Here is a 24,616-nt window from a genome sequence, read left to right as displayed (position 1 = left end):
TGATGCTCAGCTCTGCTCTCTGTCCTAGACTTACCTCCGCCTCAGTTTCTTTCACGTCACTTTGTCACCTGGCTCTCTTGACTTCAGCCACCCCCCTGACTTGGCAGGAGCCAGGTCTGACACGCTGACAGCAGAAGCAATGAGGCACATGTTGTGCAGAATCTCTCTCTCTAAAGGCTTCAAGCAGGGCAATGAAACCATCTGTCACTGGGGAAGATGAGAAGCTACTGTGCATTCTGAAATCCTTCTGGGATTTCCAGGCAATGCAATTACAGGCTGGATAACTGGCAATCCATGCTACAGGAGAGTTGTGCCAGATTACTTTGATAGACACGTCCTTGTGAAATGAGGTCCCAGAAGATATCTGCTTGACAACCCATCCTGTTTGTTCAAAGTTAGTACAGCTCTATGTCCATGCCTGAAAACAACAACCAAAAATCCCCCAACAATCTCCTGGAAGGAATGACCTGTTCTTAGCACATATCATAACTTAATGACAAGTATCAGGGTTTAACTAGACATTTTGAGACAAGACACTCAGAGCTGCTCCTGATCCGTGTCTCTTTATTCCTTCTCAATTGTAACACGCACGGCTGTTGACAGAGAGAAGAATGGCGTGAAACTGAAGTCTACACTGTGGTATAAACTTGCTTATTATATTTATTATACATTTGTGCTCCATTAATTCCCGTTGAGGCCTGTCTGTCGAGACTTCAGGACTTGTGTGCCTGGCTCTTGATAAAACCCAAACAAAGACGTCGTTTCAAAGACATTCTCATTTTAAGAAATAAACAAATATAAAATAAAAGTCAGAACACAAGGAACAGTCAGAGAAGGAAGGAGAACTCACTAAAATAAGAACACGCAAGTTATGTAGATTAGCTATTCTGCAATGTGATGGCTCTATATCATTAACAAAAGTGTTTGATGAAGTGGAAAACATCCAAAAACCAAAACAAAAAGGCCAGCCTGTGATTATACTTGCAAAGAAAGCAATTTAAGATAATGTTTTCATTGCATGCAAACTGTTCTCCCTTTAAGTTCTTAAGCATGCTAAGTCGTAATAACATGTTTTTTTCAATTCATAGCTAGCTTGTCTTTTTATTTATTTAGAATATTTATATACCGCTCCCCATTGAAAAACTTTGGAGCGGTGTACAAGGTAAAATGAAAATAAAAACAGAATAAAACAGTTAAAACAAAATTTAAAAAGAAGCAAAAACAGAAAAGCAAGCCTGCATGTTAAAGAAAGGCTTCTTGGAATAAAGATGTTTTCAGGAGGTGCCGAAAGGAGTACAAGGCTGGAGCCTGTCTGACCTCCAGAGGCAGGGAATTCCACAGGAGGGGCGCCACCACGCTGAAGGCTCTTCCCCTGGTAGATTCCAATCGGAGGATGGATCTAGGTGGAACCACCAGGAGCAGGCCCTCGGATGACCTCAGTGACCGGGCAGGTTGGTAAGGGAGAAGGCGCTCTCTCAGGTATCCTGGTCCCAAGTTGTTTAGGGCTTTGTACACAAGTACAAGAACCTTCAACCTGGCCCGGTAGCGAATAGGCAGCCAGTGCAGTTCCCTCAGCAGAGGAGTTACATGCTGGAAAGGGGCAGCTCCAGACAACAGCCGAGCTGCAGCATTCTGCACTAGCTCCAGCTTCTGGAGCAGCTTCAAGGGCAGCCCCACATAGAGCGCGTTGCAGTAATCCAATCTTGAGGTTACCAATGCTTGTACCACCGTGGTCAAGCTATCCCTGTCCAGGAGAGGCCGTAGTTGGCGAACCAACCAAAGATGGTAAAAGGCACTCCGAGCCGTGGCGGCTACTTGAGCCTCCAACGACAGAAATGGGTCTAAGAGCACCCCCAAACTATGAACCTGTTTTTCAGATGGTACTAAACAGAATATGAACAGAAGACCTGAAATCCTTAAATCTGATGGCCCAGTTTGCAAGATCACCTGCTGTTGGGGTTGTTTCTGGGGGTGTCACAGGAGTCCAGGAAGGGGGTGGATTATGGCAGATATCCCCCAACTCGGCCTCCCAGACTACAGTCCGCGGACCCCTGCACTTGCCTGATTCTGCTGGTTTGCTGAGCCAACATTTTGTATAAAATGGTGACTTGTCATTTTTCATAAATACCCATTTGCAGAATTGGGTCCATAAAGGGGCCATTTACATCAAATTTCAGGCATAAATGGTCACTTCACAAACACCATTTCCGTAAACGGGCATTTACGCAAAATGGCAGCTCAATGAGGAATCAGGCCCCTGCAGTTGGCTGGCAATTCTGAGTGGGTTTACTGAACATGGTTGGGCAGCCGGCAGGGGGTTCAATGGCGCATGACCCTACTTGCTTCTGTTGGATAATAGGAACAATTCCACATGCTTCTAGGTACTGGGGGGGGGGGGATATCCACAGCTGCTTGTTTTGATCACCCCCCCTTGTTATCCTGTAACTTCATTGGTTCCTTTCTCCTATCCATTCCCTTCCTCTTCCTTTTTGTCTCTGCCACAATCAACATCTGCTCTCGCTCTCTCCCTGAGGGAGGCAAGCAACTGTATCTCATTTCTCGCTTACTTATACTCACCCACCCAGCATTAGGGGATGCTTCTTATCTTAGATAGCCTTCTTCAATGGTGTGTATAAAAGCACTAATAAAGTAACATGATTTGAACTTCTTCTAAACTGGCTCTAGCCTGTGTTTATTCCCTCTAATACTAAATGCTGCGTTACATCACTTTCTTTGTATAAGGCAACTCTGCTGTGAATCAACAATTTCCTCCTCTAAATCAACAATTTCCTCCTCAAACAAGCCATGACCCTGGATTTGGATGATACAACTAGCTGGGCCTGCTTGAGTAATTAGGCAAATGGTGCCCAGCATGCACCATGGCTTCAACAATCCACCATGGCTTGTGTAAGCCATGGCAACTGTGCTAATCGGGCCAGTGAGGCTGTCCCATAGATGGTAAAAGCAGCCCTCCTGACTGAGTAGTACTTGGGTGAAACAAAACTGCAGTGGGAGTGGAATTTTAAGTTTATTTTAAAGCACTATTTCACACTGTGCCACCATGAATACATTCATTGGACGTGTGTGCATGACCTCATTTACACCAAGCAGGATATTGCACTATGAAAGTGGTATATGGTCTGTGTCAATGGGCCCCAACAGTTGTCATTGCACTTCAATACCACTATAAAGCAGTAGTGTGGCTCCTGCCTTTCATATACCACTTTCATACTGCAATATCCTGCTTGGTGTAGATGAGGCCCTGTACTTGAGATGGATTCAATATCTGTCCTTGTTGTGAGAAAATGAGGAAGTGTTTTTTGTTCTGGATGTTCTCCACTTCATCAAACACTTTTGTTAAAGATATGGAAACAGCATATTTTGGCTTAAAACTCTTCCAGCCAGGAAGTAAGGAGAGGCATTTTGACCTTTTAGAATGGGGAAACCATCAAATAATAGGTGGTTGGGGGAAAGAAGGTAGGGGGAGGGGAGGGGTGGGTCTGTCTGGTTAATTGTGGAGGGCTGGGTTGGGACTCCAAGAGGGCTGGATTTGGCACTGGGGTGGAGATTCTGCATCATGGTCTAGGGTATTGGATGGAAAATAAATTGGTGACTAGAACCACATGTAGCTCTTTCAGATTGTGGAAAATCGCATTTCCTTACTGGTGCTCTGCTTCCCGGTTTACTTCCGCATTTAAAATGAACTGAATTACACAGGAAGAAAGCAGCAACAACGTGGCCTGTAATGCAAAACCTCCTGGCCCATACAGTTTAATGGGGAAGTGCCCTCTAGTGGCCATTTTATAGCACCACTTTGACTACACATGGCAGGAAATCTGGAGAAATACCAACGTATTTTAGAAGAATCTGGATTTCTGAGGTTTATTTTTTAACAAAAAACAGAGAAAAACAGAGGGACATGGACTGCGCACTGTGTCATCAAAATGACCTGCAAACATCCGTGAATGGCCAGTCACAAGCATGCTATAAATTGCTCATTTAAAGAAGCCCATGGCCACTTTAAACGGATTTTTCACACCATTTTGACTGCTAAAAGGGGGATACTACAACATTGGAAAGATAAAAGCTCAACACTTATAATGCAATGGATTGAAGATCTAACAACATACATTTGAAAGAGTGCTATATAGGCGCCAATGCCAAATGGACTTGTATTTGGATAATTGTTCTGCCTTTACTGAAGTTTATGTGTAACTTACTGTTTTTTCTCCTTTAGAATGCTTTAATATTTGAAACTGAGGCTTTTGAACTATGTAGCTACACTTGTTTTGTTTTTTTTCCTTTTCGTTTTGTTTTATTGCTTTATTTTGTTAAAATTCATAATCATAAATTGATTTTTTTTTAAAAAAAGTTGGTGACTTGGTGCTGTAGTGCTGATTATTTTATTTTTTTAAGTAATTCTTCAAAATTGGGGTGAGGGCAAGGCAAGTGTGAGAAGTGCCCTAGCCTCTGCCCAAAGAAGCTAGGTTGCTGAATCACCTTCTACCTGATCCTTTTTAACCGGAGGTGCTTTCGACTCAGCATACAGCCCAGCAATAGATATAGCACAAGAGGCTGAAGATCATGTCTCATCTCTGACTCAGCTCTTATCTCGTAGCAGGACTTGCAGTTTCATCCACTTCTGTTAAGTGCACAGTCGTTTGTGTGCCGAGCCTTTTGAGAACAGCATGTGAACCATGACTAATGATGCCACTTCATACGTTGGCTCCTTGATCTGCATAAATGAATGTGAAAGGGTAGAAGGACGCTGGTAAACAATTTCCTCTCTTTAACACTGGCACGGCTGTAGACCTCGTTGCTTTCCCACGGTTTTCTGCTCTATCTGCTTTGCTTGCTGGGAAGAAATTATGGCCTCCCAGTGCTTGGTCTTTGTCCCTCCAACAATGACATATACTGGATTTTTGCTTCTTTTCTTTCTTTTCCTTCTTTTGCGTGATGCAACTCCCCTTTCTTTTTACAAGAAAGGGGAGTTTACAATCTTAGGTCTTGAACACAGAGCAGCTGTCAGTAAGATTAGAACAGTAAGTGGGGAGAGCATACATCTTCTCTGTTTTAAGGATACCCTTTAAGCAGGGGTTTCAAACTCAGGGCCCCGGAACAGTGGTAAATTTTGAAGTGCAAGCACTCATCATAACAATCTCCATAGACACACCTCCTAGGAGCATCCAAAAATGCAAGAACCTGTGTTGATCTATGTCAACAAACCAGTTCTAGCAGTTTTCATCTCCACCAGAGATAGGTTTTTTTAAAAGTTAATGGATCTTCATTGCCATTCAAGATCAAGCCATTCAGAAATATATTTATTCATTAATTATTGCATTTATATCCCACCTTTTTTCCTCCAAGGAACCCAAGGCAGCGTACATAATCCTCCTCTTCTCCTTTTTATCCTCACAACAACCCTGTGAGGTAAGTTGGGCTGAGAGTCTGTGGTCCTTTCTACACCTAAAAATTATCCCAGGAAAATGGAGGGATCATCCCTGCCTGCTCCCGGGATCCCCTGTGTGGCATTTGGATGCACAGGGATGATCCCAGGATAAATGGTTGGTGTAGACATGCCCTGTGACTGGCCCAAAGTTACCCAGTGGGTTTTCATGGCCGAGTGAGGACTAGAATCACAGAATAGTAGAGTTGGAAGGGACCTATAAGGCCATCGAGTCCAACCCCCTGCTCAATGCAGGAAACCACCCTAGAACCCAGATCTCCCAACTCTCAGTCCAACACTTTAGCCACTATACCAACTGGCTTATCTTGCATTATAACAGAGAACATATTCTTGCTGGGGAAATTTATTTTTCCACAACTACTGTGAGGATTGCAGCTAAGATCAGAGAGAACAGGGAATTCAAAGCTGAGCGGCAGATAACATCAGCATCCCTGCTAATAAAAAAGTGTCAGTGCTGTGTCCCCATGAACCCTGATTTCACTACATCACTGCCCTGAAATTTAACCAGTCATTTGGGGTTCCCAATTATTTATTTATTTATTTATTTATTTATTTATATAGCACCATCAATGTACATGGTGCTGTACAGAGTAAAACAGTAAATAGCAAGACCCTGCCGCATAGACTTACATTCTAATAAAACCATGATAAAACAATAAGAAGGGGAAGAGAAAGCAAACAGGCACTGGGTAGGGTAAAACTAACAGTATAAAGTCAGAACAAAATCAGGTTTTAAAAGCTTTAGGAAAAAGAAAAGTTTTTAGCTGAGCTTTAAAAGCTGCGGTTGAACTTGTAGTTCTCAAATGTTCTGGAAGAGCGTTCCAGGCATAAGGGGCAGCAGAAGAAAATGGACGAAGCCGAGCAAGGGAAGTAGAAACCCTTGGGCAGGCGAGAAACATGGCATCAGAGGAGCGAAGAGCATGAGCGGGGCAATAGTGTGAGATGAGAGAGGAGAGATAGGAAGGAGCTAGATACAGCCTTTTCAGTATCAACACCACCACCCCTCGCACACTATCCCTCAAGAGGCTTGCCTGGCATCCTCATATTTTCCCAGCCTGTGAAAGATTGTTCAGGGCTGGCTCTTGATGTTGCTGCACCTAAAGAGGGTTATGGCATTCTGAACATGGTAGGGGGCAGGATGCCAGGGATGAACCATGAATCCAAGCTACAGAGGCAGCTATATAAATGGCACGGGAGAGGGGCAGAAAACAGTAAGAGCTGGAAGGGCCAAGGCAAGCTTTGTTTTCCTAAGGATTGGTGGAGATTATAGTGCTAGGAGATATATTTACTGAAGTGGGAAGGGGGGACGGTGAAAGCTTTAGCCTCTTTGATAAGTTAGTCCTCCCAAGGCCAAGGTGTAGGCTGAGAGTTATTTAGCTCTCTCAAGCATTACAGGGATGCTACATTGGCTGTGAGGAGTCTTATCAGCAAGGGTGTTTGTTTTTAAAACACCACCTTTTCAATCTTAGGCCTTAGCTAGACCTAAGGTTTAACCCAGGATCGTCCTGGGGTCGTCCCTGCCTGCTCCCGGGATCCCTTGTTTGTCATTTACATGAACAAGGACAATCCCGGGCTAAACCTTAGGTCTAGCTAAAGCCTTAACATCTTTTAACAGAGCTGTTGAGATTCTTAGAGTTGATCTGAAAATTGTGTTGCTGCTTTGAGAGTGTTATATTTGTTTTATTCTGTGCTGCTGGATTTTATCCTGTGTATGTAGATTTTATAGTTTGGGGATTTATGGCAATTTTTAAAATGCAATTGCTTCTATTTGCTTATGAGTTGCCCAGAGAACATTTTTGCTTACATCTCTTTAAGAAACAAAACAAACTCATCTCTAGTGTCTCTTAGTCAGCAGGAAAAATATGGGGGAGAAGGACCAGATGCATGTGGCTGGACTTGTTGATAATTGATCTTTACAGGATATTGTGCACAACAGAAATCAACCATTACTACTAACTATCCCACAAGGAAAGGGTGAGCCCACTGTATGATCTTTCAGGGCTGTTCATGGGCTATTACTAAACTTTGGCTATTTGGTAGCAAGGTGTCTGTGCAGAACAGAGTTCCCTGGCAATGAACCTTCCTTTGTAAATCCTGCCTTATAGTTCCTAAAATGTATTTATGTTTCATCTCCATAAGAACACCATGCTTAGTGTCCTTCACTCATCTAAACACCCAAGATAGCTCAGTATTTATATGCAAAGGATTCCAGACAGCTGAACTATCCAGCTGCCAGAAAGGCCACTGGAAAATGGAACAACAAGAACACGTTGTTTTATTTCGTTGGGAATCGAGCTTCCCTTATATCTCACTCTCTTCCCATTCCCTGGATTTAGAACACTGCCAAAGGGCCATTTATATCATAATTTACATTTTTTAAAAATGTGAAATCAAAGATAATAACTGCAACAAGCAAGGAACAGACAGCAATTCTTTTTATGCTTTCCAGATGTGATGGGCTTCAGATCCCAACATCCTCAGCTAGCAGTGGTCAATGGCCCAAAGCCCTACATGGTTTGGGTCCAGGCTACCTGCGGGATCGCCTCCTTCCATACAATCCACCCCGCATACTCAGGTCCTCTGGGAAGAATCTACTTCAGTCAGCAAAGACTAGGCTGACAACCATTACCCAGAGGAACTTAGAATCATAGAATAGCAGAGTTGGAAGGGGCCTACAAGGCCATTGAGTCCAACCCCCTGCTCAATGCAGGAATCCACCCTAAAGCATCCCTGATAGATGGCTGCCTCTTGAATGCCTCTAGTGTGGGAGAGCCCACAACCTCCCTAGGTAACTGGTTCCATTGTCGTACTGCTCTAACAGTCAGGAAGTTTTTTCTGATGTACAGCCAAAATCTGGCTTCCTGTAACTTGAGACCGTTATTCAAGTCACAGGAAGCCAGTTTCCGGCTGGACATCAGAAAAAACTTCCTGACTGTTAGAGCAGTACGACAATGGAACCAGTTACCTAGGGAGGTTGTGGGCTCCCTATGAATGAAAATTTTCATAATGTCCAAACTTTTTTTTTTTTTAGAATTGTACAATGTTGTTTAAACACTTTAGTGTATTTCTGTGTAAAATATATGGTCCCCCTCTTTTTTGCTTGTAGCTTAGCCCCTCTGCCCAGTAGTGAGATGCTGAACATGTCCTCTTATTCTAAAGATTATTATTATTATTATTATTTATTTATATAGCACCATCAATGTACATGATAAGGAGTTATGCTGTGAACCAAAAAAAAAGGATAATTACAGCCTTTTTCTCTATTGTGTATGGCAGGAAAAGCTTGGAAAGTGATTGACCTATAACACACAAAGACAAACACACCCAACACTAGGGTGACCATATGAAAAGGAGGACAGGACTCCTGTATCTTTAACAGTTGCATTGAAAAGGAAATTTCAGCAGGTGTCATTTGTATACATGGGGAATCTGGTGAAATGTCCTCTTCATCACACCAGTAAAAGCTGCAGGTGCCTTGCCCTCTTTTAAAGCTGGTCACTCAAGTATAGCTCCTGCAGCTTTAACTGTTGTGATGAAGAGGGAATTTCACCAGGTTCTCCATGTATACAAATGACACCTGCTCAAATTCCATTTTCTATGCAACTGTTAAAGATACAGGAGCCCTGTCCTCCTTTTCATATAGTCACCCTACCCAACACAGCAAATCATATGGAGAGGTGCGGAGGTGGGAGATTATTGTAAATGGGTTTTTTTTGTTTTAAAGAGGACTTCCCCAACTTGGTGCCCTCCAGATGTGTTAGACTACAGCTCCCAGCATCCCCCAGCCAGCTCTTCCTAGAGAAAAGAAGGGGGATAGCATACAGCTGTCTATCATGCTGCTTTTGTATTAGACCTATCCAGCCAAGGAAATTCGCAACACTGTTGTCACATGGCAGTAATACACAGCAAATATCAAGTGCCTGAAAACCTCCAAAAGCATTTTGTTATTGTTTTCTGGCAACTCTGCACAACATTGTAGCTTTGAAAGCCTGTATCTGCGTATCTCCGCAACTACAGTTCATTGAATTTATGTGTAATACATAATAACTGTCCTTACTTTCATTACAGAATTAGACTTTAATGTCATCATGGTGACCATGACTAAACACTCACCTGGAGCCTGCCCCCTGCCCTGTATTCCTGTGCCTACCTGCTCTGGGATCCGCCCCCTCACTACACTCACTCTCTTAATACGAACTGAAGCCATCCCTGACACATGCACAAACAATTGTGGTAGCACTGGAGCAAAGTAAAAACTCATGGTAAAACATAGATATCAAAAATGCACAGCTTTACGGGGAATAATACAATGGACCCGTTCAGAAGACAGTTGTGGAAAAAGAGGGGGAAAGTACCACGAAAAGGCTATGAGAAAAAGAGGAGACTAGCTTTGGTGCTAGGAAATGTCAAAAGAGGTTTCTTTATTTTTCTTATCCGAAATGCAAAAAATGTTAAAAAAAAACTTCCAACCAAATTTGTACAAACGCTCGACGTTTTAGATCTGGAGATCCTTCGTCAGGAGCTATAAGACAGTGAAGTAAAATATATATAAAGTCGTATTACATTGTAAACGAGTTCATCCAATTTAAAATTAAATAAAAGTAAACAAGACTCATAGTCTAATACAATATAGGGACCTTTACACTAAGTTTTCACTGGACTAACCTACTCATGATATAATCAACTCAACCGCTTGTATCCTAAGTGGAGGAGAGTGCCGAGTTAATATAAATAACTACACTTGCTGTAATAATAAAAATACAAACTCAGTAAGCTATGAGCATTTCCTCTAATACAAGTGGTTGAGTTGATTATATCACGTGTTGGTTAGTCCAGTGAAAACTTAGTGTAAAGGTCCATATATCTATGAGTGTTGTTTCCTTTTATTTAATTTTGATGTGCATCATCAAGAAACAAAAAGTAGGTGCTTTTCTTTCTCTCCAGAACTATTGTTTTATCCATATGCAAAATTCAACGACTTGCTAAAAACACATGCAATGAAATGACTAAGATTCCTTTAATCAAGCGACAAGACCTGGATTTATTGCATCTGTGAGGGAATGCAAATATTAGAATTCCTGGCTCTCTGTTTTTGGCTTCATATCCAGCACTGGTTGAGACATGAAGACTTCAAAACCGTTGTACAAGTAGGCTTGCTGCTTACGTGTCACCAAAAACCAGAGGAAATACAAATACACACACGTGGCATAGGTTTGCCTAGTCTTTATATATGCTAATATATATGTATAAGTGCAAAATTAGAAATAATTGCGGTAATTTAGATAGAAATATGCAGCGTCTCAGTGGGAAAGACTATGAACAGGTGACCGGTGTACTTGCTCAATCCAGGTGTGCACGGTTATTATTATTATTATTATTATTATTATTATTTATTTATTTATATAGCACCATCAATGTACATGGTGCTGTACAGAGTAAAACAGTAAATAGCAAGACCCTGCCGCATAGGCTTACATTCTAATAAAACCATAATAAAACAATAAGGAGGGGAAGAGAAATCAAACAGGCACAGGGTAGGGTAAACAGGCACTGGGTAGGGTAAACAGGCACTGGGTAGGGTAAAACTAACAGTATAAAGTCAGAACAAAATCAAGTTTTAAAAGCTTTAGGAAAAAGAAAAGTTTTTAGCTGAGCTTTAAAAGCTGCGGTTGAACTTGTAGTTCTCAAATGTTCTGGAAGAGCGTTCCAGGCGTAAGGGGCAGCAGAAGAAAATGGACGAAGCCAAGCAAGGGAAGTAGAGACCCTTGGGCAGGCGAGAAACATGGCATCAGAGGAGCGAAGAGCACGAGCGGGGCAATAGTGTGAGATGAGAGAGGAGAGATAGGAAGGAGCTAGACAGTGAAAAGCTTTGTAGGTCAACAGGAGAAGTTTATATTGGATTCTGAAGTGAATTGGAAGCCAATGAAGAGATTTCAGAAGTGGAGTTACATGGTCAGAGCGGCGAGCCAAGAAGATGATCTTAGCAGCAGAGTGGTGAACAGAAACCAACGGACTGATGTGAGAAGAAGGAAGGCCAGTGAGAAGAAGGTTGCAGTAGTCCAACCGAGAAATAACCAATGCATGAACAAGAGTCTTGGCAGAAGAGACAGACAAAAATGATCGAATCCTGGCAATATTATACAGGAAAAATCAACAAGATTTAGCTACTGCCTCAATATGAGGAATAAAGGAGAGCGAGGAATCAAATATAAAGCCAAGACTACGAGCTTCCTTGACTGGAGTAAGCGTAACATCATTGACAGTAAGAGATTATGAGAGATGAGGAGAAGGTTTAGGAGGAAAAACAAGCAATTCAGTCTTTGCCATATTAAGTTTCAAACGACGATGAAGCAACCAAGCTGAGATATCTGAAAGACATGCCGAGATACGATCGTGAACATCAGGAGAAAGATCCGGAGATGAAAGATATAATTGTGTATCATCGGCATACAGATGATATTGGAGGCCATGAGATTGAATAAGATTACCCAAGGGCAACATGTATAAAGAAAAAAACAACGGACCAAGCACCAAGCCTTGCGGAACCCCTACTGAAAGGGGAAAAGAAGAAGATGAGCTGCCATTAGCCAACACGCTGAAAGAGTGACCCGCTAGATAGGAGGCAAACCAGTTATAGACAGAGCCACAAAATCCAAGGTCATGAAGGGAATCTAAAAGAAGATCATGATCAACCATGTCTGCAGTTAGATCAAGGAGAATAAGAACAGAATAATGGCCTTTAGACTTGGCAGTAAGAAGATCATTGGTAATCTTAGTAAGGGCTGTTTCAGTGGAATGCAAAGGATGGAATCCAGATTGAAAAGGATCCAGAGCAGAGTTACTAGAAAGAAAATCAAGACAACGAGAGTAGACCACACGCTCCAGGATCTTTGAAACAAGCGGCAACAAAGAGACAGGTCGGTAGTTAGACAGAGATAGCCTATCAAGAGTAGGTTTCTTGAGAACAGGAGAGACTGTAGCATGTTTAAAAGCAGAAGGAAATGAACCAGAGGACAGAGAAAAATTAATAATATGAAGCAAGGAAGGGAGGATAGCAGGGATAAGATTAATAAAGACGCGAGAAGGAATAGGATCACGAGAACAAGTGGAAGGCTTCGAAGAGCGCAGTATTGTAGACAGTTCATCAGCTGAGACCGAAGGAAACGCAGAGAAATTTGCAGGAGGAACAGTTGTTGGATAACTTCAAGGACCCTCCCTGCTCTCCTTTCTTACGGCTATTCATCTTTAAACTTGAGTTAGACCCAACAGCCCTTCAAAAGAGGGGACACACTGTTGCCCTATGCATAAACCGGAAGAGAGGAATTTCTAGAGTATGGCAAGAAACTTTTGATATATACTTCTGGGGGGTTTGAATGTTGGCCAGTACACATTGGCAGCAGAGCTGTGAGAAAGAACATTGCTGGCAGGAATTCTGCATTATTACAGCATGAGGTGCAAAAGACCTCAGGATCAGGAATAGATTATAAGAGATTTTCCCAACCCAGTCCTCCCAGATGTGTTCAACTACACACCCAAGTGTCCCCCAGCCAACTGTATTGGGGGATGCTGGGAGTTGTAGTCAAACACATATTGTGGGCTAGTTTGTCTAGTGACAAACATACAAATAATGGACCTGTTCAGACGACACACTAAGCCATGGTGAGGCTGCTAACCCTTTTGCAGCAAATGGTTAGTGAGCGTGTTTAAACCGTGGTTATTCAGTCACCATGGTTAGGAATGTTTCACACGACATGCTGGGCCGTAATGTTTAGCTCAAAATGCTTAACCGCCATGGCTTAGCATGTCCTCTGAATAGGGTCAATGACAAACAGGCCATATAGGGCCACAAACCAAAACAAAAAGCCACGGAAGAGAATCTCGCAATATTATGCTCACACCAGCAAGTGCTGATGGTTTCTGTCCTGTGGCAGCAACTGCACAGCGTGCCATGCCAAGCATTTTCTCATTCAGTCGGTAAACGGAGCCCAGCTGATAATGTTTCTACTGTAGAGTTAAGGAAGCGGAGAACACCAGCATGAAAAGAGAGCCTTCTCTATGCAAGCAGGCAGCAAACAAGTCAGTCGATTCATGGCTATCATCTGGATTAGGTTACTTTCTGTCCATTGATACTGCAGCTTTTAGCCTTCACGTCCACCGTGACTTTGCTCATTTTCTCCACTTAGTAGTGAGTTGGGGAGGGGGGTCTATATGACGCCGCTTCGTAGCCAGTTCCCTCAAAGCCCTGCAACAGCGCTGCTGTGAGGTGGAATTGGTAAATATCGATGGCAGGCGGGAGAGTGGGAGGGGATCTACACAGCGTCGTGAAGGCGTTTGCGTGCGCCTGCAGTGCGCCCCGAAACGCCTTGTGTAGATCCTGCCCAGAAGAGACGGAGGAGGAGGAGGCAGCGGCAGCGGCCCTGCATCGCCCCTCGCGGGGACGGGGCGAAAAGTTTCCGGGCTCTTCGCGTCCTTGCTGCCGCCACTGCCGCCCACCTCCCCGCCGGCCTCCTGCTGCCGGCGAAAGAGCCACCTGGGTCGGAGAGCTCGGCGGAAGAAGGCGGGGCGCCGCCGCTGCCTCCTCCTCCATCTCTTCTGTGGGCAGGATCTACACAAGGAGTTTCGGGGCGCCCTGCAGGCGCACGCAAGCGCCTTCACGATGCTGTGTAGATCCCCTCTGGGCTATCCAGCCAGAAAAACCGAAGCACCGGTGGCCATTCAGGTCGCCAAGGCCACCCCCTGCCTGGGTCCCTGCACTTGCCCAGGACATCGATTCACCCCCAGCAGTGCCCACTGGCTTAACCCGGACCAAGGCCACCACTGACAGATAGAGAAATAACGTGGTGACCTCGGAGCAACTAAAAAATTATGGTAAAAGCACACCACGAAAAAGTGCCGTTTCAGGAGTAAAAGTTTGATGTGGCTGCGAGTAAGCGGCTGTGTCATATAAACAATGCAGTGCTACTGCACAGCCACAACAGGGTAAATAGGACATATAGATACCCCCTTGGGAGCACTGATCCTCCTGAAACAACATATGGAACATAGACTATTCATTTATTTTTTTAAATGGAATTGCAGTTCCATACAGATTATGGAATGACAGGGCTTCATTGACAAAGCAAGGAACCAACATGGTACACTGGTTAGAGCAGCTTTGCCCAACCTGGTGGTCTCCAGATGTGTTGGCCTACAAATCCCATCATACTCAGCTAGCACATCTTTGGCTGGGGATGATGGAAGTTTGTAGTCCAATACATCTGGAGGGTGGATGGTTAGGGAAAGCTGGGTTAGAAAGTTGGATTTAGAATGGGGAAACCCAGGTTCAAATTCCTGCTTAGCTGTAAAGCTCAACAAGTGACTTTGGATCAGTCACACTTTCTGGTGAATGCTAGGAGTTGTAGGACTTTTTTTCTATCCAAACGTGCATAGGATTGCACCCTTAACCTACTTTGCTGGATTGTTAGGATAAAAGGGTGATGGAGGATCCTTCTCCATAGCAGTTTCTGTTATTTTACACGTGCACACACACAGAGAGAGGGGAATCATACCTGCAAACGTCAGCCCATGTTCTATCTGCCTGAACCTTTGTTTATCTTCACGGTATAATCTGCTGTCAAGTCCTGTATTAGCCTGAAGACTTGTTCTCCTTCAAAAACTCAAAGGTCCAGTGATTAGGAAGCTTGTGGAATTCTTAGACTGCAACCCTAAATGAGTAAATTCCACTGAAATTAGAGGGCCTCGCTTCCAAGTAAACCTGTTTAGGATAGGATTCCACTGCTGGATTGCAGACTTTCCCCCCCTCATCTAATACTAAATATCATTTTCATATTTTATTGGATATTAATAGCCTGTGACCACTAGGCTGTCCGCATTGCCAACGAAGATGAAATGCATCGCCCAAAAAGACAACAAAAGACACCAATTTGCATATGCAAATATATATCATGCAAATTTAGAAATAACAACTATAACTGAAATAGAAACACAATACCTTTCACCATAGCGGGGAAGATTGTGAGCAGGTGACCTGCCTGCCTTGCTCAGTCTTGCTGTCCAGATGCTAACTGAGGATGTGCAACTTCAAGGCCCATGCTGTTCTTTGAATTTAAACCAGACCTGGACTAGACACCTCTTCACATAGAGCACACCTTCAGATACAGAACTCTCTCCTGCCAGCTGTCCAAAATAAAGGACTGTCCCCTATAAAGTAAGACACCTTGCTGCCCTCGATCTCCTAATTTGGTTGACTTGACTCTGACTGAAAAAGCTCATACAAACTTGTCTGAAATGCTTTGCGCATAAAGTTAGGGTGACCATATGGAAAGGAGGACAGGGCTCCTGTATCTTTAACAGTTGCATAGAAAAGAGAATTTGAGCAGGTGTCATTTGTAGATATGGAGAACCTGGTGAAATTCCCTCTTCATCACAACAGTTAAAGCTGCAGGTGTCCTGCCCTCTTTTAAATCTGGTCATTCTAGTATAGCTCCTGCAGCTTTAACTGTTGTGATGAAGAGGAAATTTCACCGGGTTCTCCATATATACAAACGACACCTGCTGAAATTCCCTTTTCAATACAACTGTTAAAGATACAGGAGCCCTGTCCTCCTTTTCATATGGTCACCCTACAAAGTTGATTAAATGTTAGAAGCAAAATCTACTCTGAGTTGGAGGAGGGAAACATAGAGAGCTAAAACTGATTATCCTTGTCCAAGAGCACTATGGCTCTTGCTATGATAGGTGAAACTGCTAATTGAAAAAATGGAACTTTTCTTGGAAAAAAAGACTGAAGTGGCTTCTGCGATAATTAATTAGGACTCAGAGCTAGGATGCTCAAGGGCATGCTAATCACTGAGCATTTGCTAATCACTGATTGTTTCTTACAAACTCATGCAGTTCGCAAATTTGCTTTAGAGGGTGGGGGAAACGTTGAACTGGCCAGAGGAATACTTGGTGGCAACAAACTCATTATGAATTGGATCTGAACTTCTCAGAACTCGATGCATCTAGGTAATTTTAGATACAAGGTTTAGAGTGCAATCCTACAGGAAAAGGTCCTCCAACTTTCATCACACCACAGCTGCTTCTATGTCCCAAATATGTTAGAGCAAAGAAGCAAAACAAAACTGTTTGCCAATCCTATTTTTTTTAAAAAAGGAAGAAAGAAAAAGTAATCCTATGAACATATGCAGTTTAATTCACTTAATTCATGGCACCATCATGTCTGCAACAATAAAAGGAGTTTGCTTCTGCTAGTCTGATGCCGAACACATTTACTTGGGAACAAGCATCATTTCGTTGCAGAAAATACTAGTGTCTTTTTAAAGGAAAAATAATAAAATGTACATCTGTTACCATGGACATGCCCAGTCGGCTAACTCTAACAATAAAAATGCGAAATAACTCTTTTAAAATAAGAAGAAAGGATGCTGCAGCAGCAGGGTCCTCTTCATGCCCATACAGGTCCAGGTGCTGACACAGGGGCCGTTTGCCACTCCTAGGGGGACCATATGGAAAGGAGGGCGTATCATTTAACAGTTGTATAGAAAAGGGAATTTCAGCAGGTGCCATTTGTATGCATGCAGCACCTGGTGAAATTCCCTCTTCATCACAGCAGTTAAAGCTGCAGGAGCCCTGCCCTCTTTTGTATCTGGTCACTCTAGTATCGCCCCTGCAGCTTTAACTATTGTGATGAAGAGGGGATTTCACCAGGTGTTGCATGCATACAAATGACACCCGCTGAAATTCCCTTTTCTATGCAACTGCAAGAAGATCAAACCAGTCCATACTGGTTTGTATGGAAATAAAGCCAGACTGCTCACTTGAGGGAATGGTATTAAAGGCAAAACTGAAGTACTTTGGCCACATAATGAGAAGACAGGATACCCTGGAGAAGAGGCTGATGCTAGGGAAAGTGGAAGGCAAAAGGAAGAGGGGCCGACCAAGGGCAAGATGGGTGGATGATATTCTGGAGGTGACAGACTTGACCTTGGGGGAGCTAGGGGTGGCGACGGCCGACAGAAAGCTCTGGCGTGGGCTGGTCCATGAAGTCATGAAGAGTCGGAAACGACTGAACGAATAAACAACATGCAACTGTTAAAGATACAGGAGCCCTGTCCTCCTTTTCATATGGTCACCCTACCTCTGCTCCATCACCTACCATTCTTGGGAGGGGGCATTTGGCAGCCCCCTGGTCTTTGACCCTAACCCTAGCTACACTGTTGCGGGGTTCAGCTCATTTCAAAATGACCATAGGGTTCTAAACTAGGATAGTATGAATTCTGAAATTTGCCATCACTAGCTGTGAGTTGAGCAGCCAGCAAAGACATTCCACTTTTCCAGCGATGGACATGAAACAGAACCGAATTCTACCTCTTAACTCCATGTTCATTAAGAGCTACTGGGGTCGTAGTGGTGAGCATGTGAGCTTGCACTATTTATTTCGGGTATAGGGGACTTGTAGCGACCCAGACGCCACTCAAGCATGGCTTCCCTTTAGCTTTTCTCTTACGTGAAGCTTGGTTAAGCCTCTCTGAGTATAACTGAAGGCCAGTGTATATAAATCAGTAATATGTAGTGGCAAAGCTTGTCCTGCACTGACTGTACCACTTCAGGATGTTGCTGGTGGTAGAATCACCTATTTGAAGGCTCGTCTAACCAGACTCAAAACCTTCCACACACAGAGAGAGAACAGGAACATTTCAGTGAGAAAGGTTCAGCTCAGTTTTCTTCCCAAAATGATTTTTTGGGGGCTATACGAGGATGTTTCCGCACACATACATATGAGAGTGAAAATGCAATTCCCACACCTTCATTCAGCCACTAATGCTGCTCGAAAATGAGTGTGGCTTGAATGCTTATTGCTGCTGCAACCTTCTTTCAATACCTGCTCAACTTCAACATCACACTATCCAGTGTTCAGGCTGTGAGTGCCGTTACTTATGCTGCCAAAATAATCACACATACACACACAACAGGGAAATATCAGCAGGCTATGATGAACCCCAAGGTTTGCAGAAGTATCCCCAAAAAATTGGGGGGCAAAAAGAACATACTAATGAGGATTGACCACTGACTCAGTGTGTACATAATGCTGACTGACTGGTGGTGGGGACCAGGAGAGGAGGAATGGAATGGGATTTCTGGAATCCTGAGCAGTAACATTCCACACTGCAACATTTTGTTGCAGCTCCCACTTGTTTTGTATATAAAACAAATGGACACCATTCCTCTCTCCTTCAAAGAAAACCAATGTTACAAAGGTCGCCCCAAGTTTCCCACCTGTCTAGGCAGTGGGGATGAAACAATATTCTTTTCGTATTCAGTTACACTGCCCCCCACCCCACCCTTTTCATTACCTTCTTTGTATTCTATGAAGAACTTCTTGTTTTTAATGAGTGATTGCAAGGGGCAACATTCTGCGAGAAGGAGAATATGACCTTTGCCATAGCCTATGAATCACTATCCAGTGTTTATCCATCTGTGAAAGTGGAGAATGATTAGACTTTAAAAAGAAACATCTCCACCAGGAGCATCCCATTTCACAAGAAAACTTTCTTTATAAGTAGGGTGAGGCTTAGTACTAGGTATGTTTATGCTGTCATAAGTCCCACTGCATTCAACGGGGCTTCCTCCAAAACTAGGGTGGCCATATGAAAAGGAGGACAGGGCTCCTGTATCTTTAACAGCTGCATAGAAAAGGGAATTTCAGCAGGTGTCATTTGTATGCAGGCAGCACCTGGTGAAATTCTTTAGCTCTTGTGATGAAGAGGGCATTTCACCAGGTACTGCATGCATATAAATGACACCTGCTGAAATTCCCTTTTCTATATAGCTGTTGAAGATACAGGAGCCCTGTCCTCCTTTTCATATGGCCACCCTTCCAAAACACATGGGTTACCAGTGGCGGCTGGTGGCAACAATGTCAGTGGGTGGTGAATCCGGTCCGAGTTTCAGTTAGCACCAGTCAGAACTCTAAAGGAGACCTCTAAGGTGCTTCTTGGAGATCTCCTTTAGAGTTCTGGCTGGTTCCGACTGAAACCTAGAATGGATTTACTACCCCACCAAATTTGGAGCCAGCAGCCTTCACTTCTCAGACTACAGGAGGTAAGGGGGAATCTATTCCATCAGCAGTTCCCTTCCGCTGGTGGAATGAGCCCACTAGATACAACCTATTCGGCTTCCATCTCCCACCCCCTGGACTTTAGGAAACCTAATTTAAATTGTCCAAGACATTTTTCATTATTTTTCCAAGCGCTGAGCACACAGGGGAGCATTTCTAGCTATACCAGGCCTGCTTTCAAGTTTGCTTTCGAACAGTTCCAGGATATTTTGCAGGCCCACAATGTTTCCAAAGAAAAGAATGTTCCTTCCACACGGATGGGATGGGAGGGGGGAGGGGCTGTTCCGCACATGTTTACATTGGCACAGTTTGATTTGTAGACATCAGAGGAAGCGAAGGGTTGAGAACAACATACTCTGGACTTGAATTCCGCAGCTCAGATGTGCCTGTTACTGCACATCTCTTTTTGTGATTAGAGACTAGCCCCAAAATCCAATAATTCCCTGGATTCCAGGCATTCTGCTTGGTCTGAAACTCTGTCTTCAAAATTCAAGAAAGAAAAAACTATTCCATGCTCAAGCAGACTGAAGAGGTCCAAAAAGATATCTCCATCCTACATTAATACATGGACAATCAAATGGTGAATGACATTCAGTGGAAGTAGGGTGACCATATGGAAAGGAGGACAGGGCTCCTGTATCTTCAACAGTTGCATAGAAAAGGGAAGTTCAGCAGGTGTCCTTTGTATGCATGCAGCACCTGGTGAAATTCCCTCTTCATCGCAACAGTTCAAGCTGCAGGAGCCCTGCCCTCTTGACCAGATACAGCTGATCATGGAACTGACCAGATGGAAGGCGACTCTGTATGTAATCCTAAATGGTGCCAGTGCTGTTCAGAACCTAGTACGAACTGTGAGTGTTGTTGAACCAATGACCAGTCCAAAATCTCATCAGCTGGCCTGAACTCAATGTTTGGTAATTCATTAACTAGTTTTTCTTCTTCTCAGAATTAGAATGGAAAAAAAAAAGTTATTTTGGACTGCTTATGGTCCTTAACAAGGGATGCTACATTATTGGTCACTGGTACGAGTCCCAATCAGTCACTGTTACCAATCCTAACTGTTTATACCCTTTTTTGGTAATCAGTGCATAAATCAGTGCTAGCAGCTTAGCAGTTTAGCAGCCCAAAATAACTAATAACTTTTCCCCCATCTTAATTCCTGACCATTGGACATACTGACTTGCAATGATGGGAGTTGTAGCCCAACACCTTTGGCAGGCACCAGGTTGGGGAAGGGCTGCTCTAACAAAAAAAGAGACGTATGTGGCCCTAAGTTGTTCATCATCAGTTTTCCATAACCCCACAGTCACCTCTGCATATCATATTCTCCATCTTGTCCTCATGGTTTATTTGCTTTGGGAAAATGAGAATTTCACTTGCACTTTCTGCCTCTTTAGGGAAGATGTGGTGTTAAGGCTTGTGAGCCTTAACTCCCAATTTCCCTGCTTGTATCCTTTCAAAATGCTTGAAGGGCACTCAAAACCACAACATTAGAAAGTCAGATATAATATATGTCACATCCTAGGAAAGGTAGCACCAAATCCAAGAGGTCGCCAGCATATTAGAGAAACGAAGGCTTCCTTCAGAAAATAGAAGTCTTGCCCAAACAAGGAGAATAACAGGGAGCACAAGCTTGCACAGAGGAGATGAAAACAGACAATATCAAAGCCGACAATAAAGTATTCTTTAAATATATCAGAAGCAGGAAACCAGCTAGGGAGGCAGTTGGACCACTGGATAACAACAGGGTTAACCGAGTACTGAAATTATCAATAGCAATAAACATTTCAAAGCAACGGTCACTTACTAGCCCATTGCAAGTGCTGATTGCTGCCTTCCCATTCCTGGAATCGGACTGCAAGACTGTCCCAATGAGGTGGCATGAAGTTTCCAGACGTGGTATGATCTTTGCCCCAGTGTAGTTGCCATATCGCCTTTCCAGAATATAATTATTGGCTAGCAACCCTTGATGGAGAGTTAAGTTAAAGAAGAGATCCTTCTCTTTGTGCTTAATTTTATAATACACTTTACTGTCCTTCCTGCTGACGTCTCTTTTCCTTCTGACATTTGAGGCATGGTGATGTACACTGTAGGAGAGAAAACGTCCATCTGCATTGACTTTCTCTGGGCTGACCACTTGATAGTCTTGCAATGTCTCAATAAAACAACCTAGGGAAGAAAGAAAAGAAAAGCCTAATTAGCTTTTTTATCATCAACAGAAGAGTGGTTATTAACATGACTATTTATTGTACTTTATATTTAAGGAACTCAAGGTGGCCTACAAGCGGTTATTGCCATTCAAAGCCCTGATTTTGACCTTTGAAGGGCTTCATGGCTTGGGTCTTGGGATTGATTCCAGATTTGTTTGTTTGTTGCCTTTCTATACCAAACAATAGCCAAAGCTCTTCCAAACAGTGCTGGCTCCAGGTTTTGGAGGTTCCTTCAACAAGATACTCTTAATTGGGTCCCTTCCTCAGTGAGTTGACCTTCTCACCCCCATTGTCACCAGCTGCTATTGCTCCCCCACTTTTTCACCATTGCTACCACTTGCTTGCATGTCAGGCGAAGATTCATGGTGTAAATAGGCCAGGCCCAGGGCATTGATTGCTCCTCCTTGTCGCCAGCTCTGTTGTCTGAGCAAGAGGTAGGTGAACGTGCCGGTTAGAATGGTAAACAGGAGGAGCAACTCCAGGGAGGCCCTTGTCAATGAGCCCCTGCTGAGCTGTGAGCCCTTGACAGGTGCCCCACCATGCCAACCCTGATTCCAGACACAGCCCTATTTAGAGTAGGCCCAATGAAATCAATGGGGTTAGTCCTGACTAATTTAAATCCCATTGATTTCAATGGGTCTACTCGAAGTATGGCACCATTTGGATATAACCCTTGATATCTGAAGGATCACATCTTCCCATACATACCAACCTGGGCCCTAATATCCTCAACTGAGACCCTTTCCTGAGTTCTCTCATGTGGATGGTGGTGATGAAAGAAACCCTTTCTAATTCTGCCCTTCCCCAGTTATGGAATGCCCTCTCTGACCCCAGAGACGACCTACTTTAATGGCTTTTCAGGCTGGTACACTTCTAGTCCTGTGTCTTCTGGTTCAGAATCTGATTCCGATTGATAGCCTGAAACTCCTTCCCCCACACAAAGGGGAACAAGCCTGATCATGACACTCACCTCCTAATGGAGGGTGAGCAGCACAGATAAAATCCCCTTGTTATCTCCAAACACAGACTGGAGATAACAAGGGAGTGGTAGCTGCCAACTTGTCCCATATCTCCTCTCTCAGTGAAGGTGAAGGGCAAAGGAAGCTGGGCTGTGATCTCAATCTTGTCTGTAGTGCTCCCAGTCACTCAATTCAGGATTAGGATCAGACAATGGAAGAGAAAGGTAGCTCTGTATATCATCCACATATTGATGACTCCTCCGCCCAAATCTCTGGAGGACTTTGACAAACAGTATCCTGTAGATGTTGTGAAAAGCATGGGGGAGGAGGTAGAACCTGAAGTATCCCAAAGGCCAAAAGATGGATCAGAAGTCACCCAGCACCACTTTCTGAACCTTCAAGCAGGACCAGAGTCATCCCCCCAATTCCCATCCCAGAGATCCGGTCCAGAAGGATACCACGGTTGCTAAATATCTTCTTGAAACTGTGTGAACAATGCTTGCTAAAATGTCAGTAACCTGAGCAGTAGTGAAATACGATTTTCAGTCCTCACAAGACGAGACTTTGGATGCCAGCATCGCTACTTGATCAAGCAGAAGTAAAACAGGTTATGAGCAAGAAGGAGGGCGCACGCAAATGTGCTTGATTTGCATAATTTATATACATCACGCTAATTTAGCTTTTCTTGGGTCTGAATTTAGATGACAGAGACCCCTCCTTTTGTGGCTGACACTGTGAACTGCCTAAACTGCAGTACAGTTCTTCATTCATTCTTTTTTAATAATGGAAAAAGGAACGAAGGCAGTGGTAGAGTAAGTTATATTCATTATTTACTAAGAACAGTGAACATTAAAAGGAAAAGTGTAATGAAAACTTGCTTGTTAAATGACAAGAGTGTTGAAATCCAAGCTCCTCAAAAAATGGATGGCAGTAGGTCTCACCATGAATAATGATTATTAGCATACCATTCCCCCCCCCCACACACACACACACTTTAACCTCTCGGGAATGGTTTGCAGGCTGTCTGTCTGCAACAATGTTGTGTAACTGCAACTCAAGCAAGCCTTGCATTTTGTGGGATATCCCACAGTCTTCAGGGTGCCTGGGGCTGCCTCAGCATTTTAAACGTTTAGACTGTCTCTGTGTCTACTTGGAAAGATTCCCAAGCTGGGTAAGAAATGGCTCACAAAAAATAAAAAAATAAAACATTACATATCAGCAACGAAATAGTGCAAATACAGAAGAAGAGGCGAGATGTATTGCACTAAAAGGTGAAACTTTTTTAGCTTTACTTACTGATGGGGCCCTTTGTTAGAGCATGAACACAGGCACGTGGAGGAAAGATGCCACGTTTTCATCTGAGAAATGCAGCAGATTTAATGAAAAACAAGAGAAGCCACTAACCTTGCCTCTTGTCTGGGAAGACAAAGCTGCCCGGTGGCGGATCCCTACCGTAGCACAGCGCCTGGATATTAAGGAGGTGAACCCAAAAGGAAAAGTTTGCAACCCAGTTTCTCTGGATACAAGACATGTTTTAGTTGCAGGGTACTGAGCCCCTTTTTCTTTCTTTAAAGGCGCCCTGCGCTGAAAGCAAAACAGTCAAGTTGCATGGCCAAGGACGGTGGAAATTGATGCACACAAAGAGAGAGAAAAGAAAACGGCTCTCAAAGGCGAAGGGCTTTTTCCTGAAAGGGGGAGTGATTAGAAGTCCTGGTGTCTGATTTCTGGAGTGGGAGAAGGAGGGTCTAGTGAGGAAGTTGCTTCTGGGGGAATCCCTCTTTCACACAGAGATGATAGAATGCAGTTGCGTTTGGGGCAGAAGAAACCCTCCCTTCTGCAAGTTAAGTGTTTGTCTCTGCTT

General features: G+C 43.6%; 1 protein-coding gene across 1 annotated transcript in view; it reads right to left on the bottom strand.

The window, feature by feature from the left end:
* Nucleotides 1–24,369, bottom strand: part of ADAMTS12 (ADAM metallopeptidase with thrombospondin type 1 motif 12) — a 165,076-nt gene extending 140,707 nt beyond the window's left edge. Inside the window, exons 1-2 of the mRNA XM_063128170.1 lie at nucleotides 24,160–24,369; nucleotides 21,394–21,755 (exon numbers count right to left, since the gene is read on the bottom strand). Coding sequence (XP_062984240.1) covers nucleotides 21,394–21,755; nucleotides 24,160–24,286 — 489 coding nt within the window. The 5' untranslated portion in view covers nucleotides 24,287–24,369. The remainder of the gene's footprint in view (nucleotides 1–21,393; nucleotides 21,756–24,159) is intronic.
* Nucleotides 24,370–24,616: the final 247 nt, after the last annotated feature.

This window comes from Elgaria multicarinata, chromosome 6 (assembly GCF_023053635.1).
Source record: "Elgaria multicarinata webbii isolate HBS135686 ecotype San Diego chromosome 6, rElgMul1.1.pri, whole genome shotgun sequence".
Taxonomy (NCBI): Eukaryota; Metazoa; Chordata; class Lepidosauria; order Squamata; family Anguidae; genus Elgaria; species Elgaria multicarinata.
The sequence above is the reverse complement of the archived record's forward strand: the minus strand, read 5'-3'. Positions and strand labels throughout refer to the sequence as shown.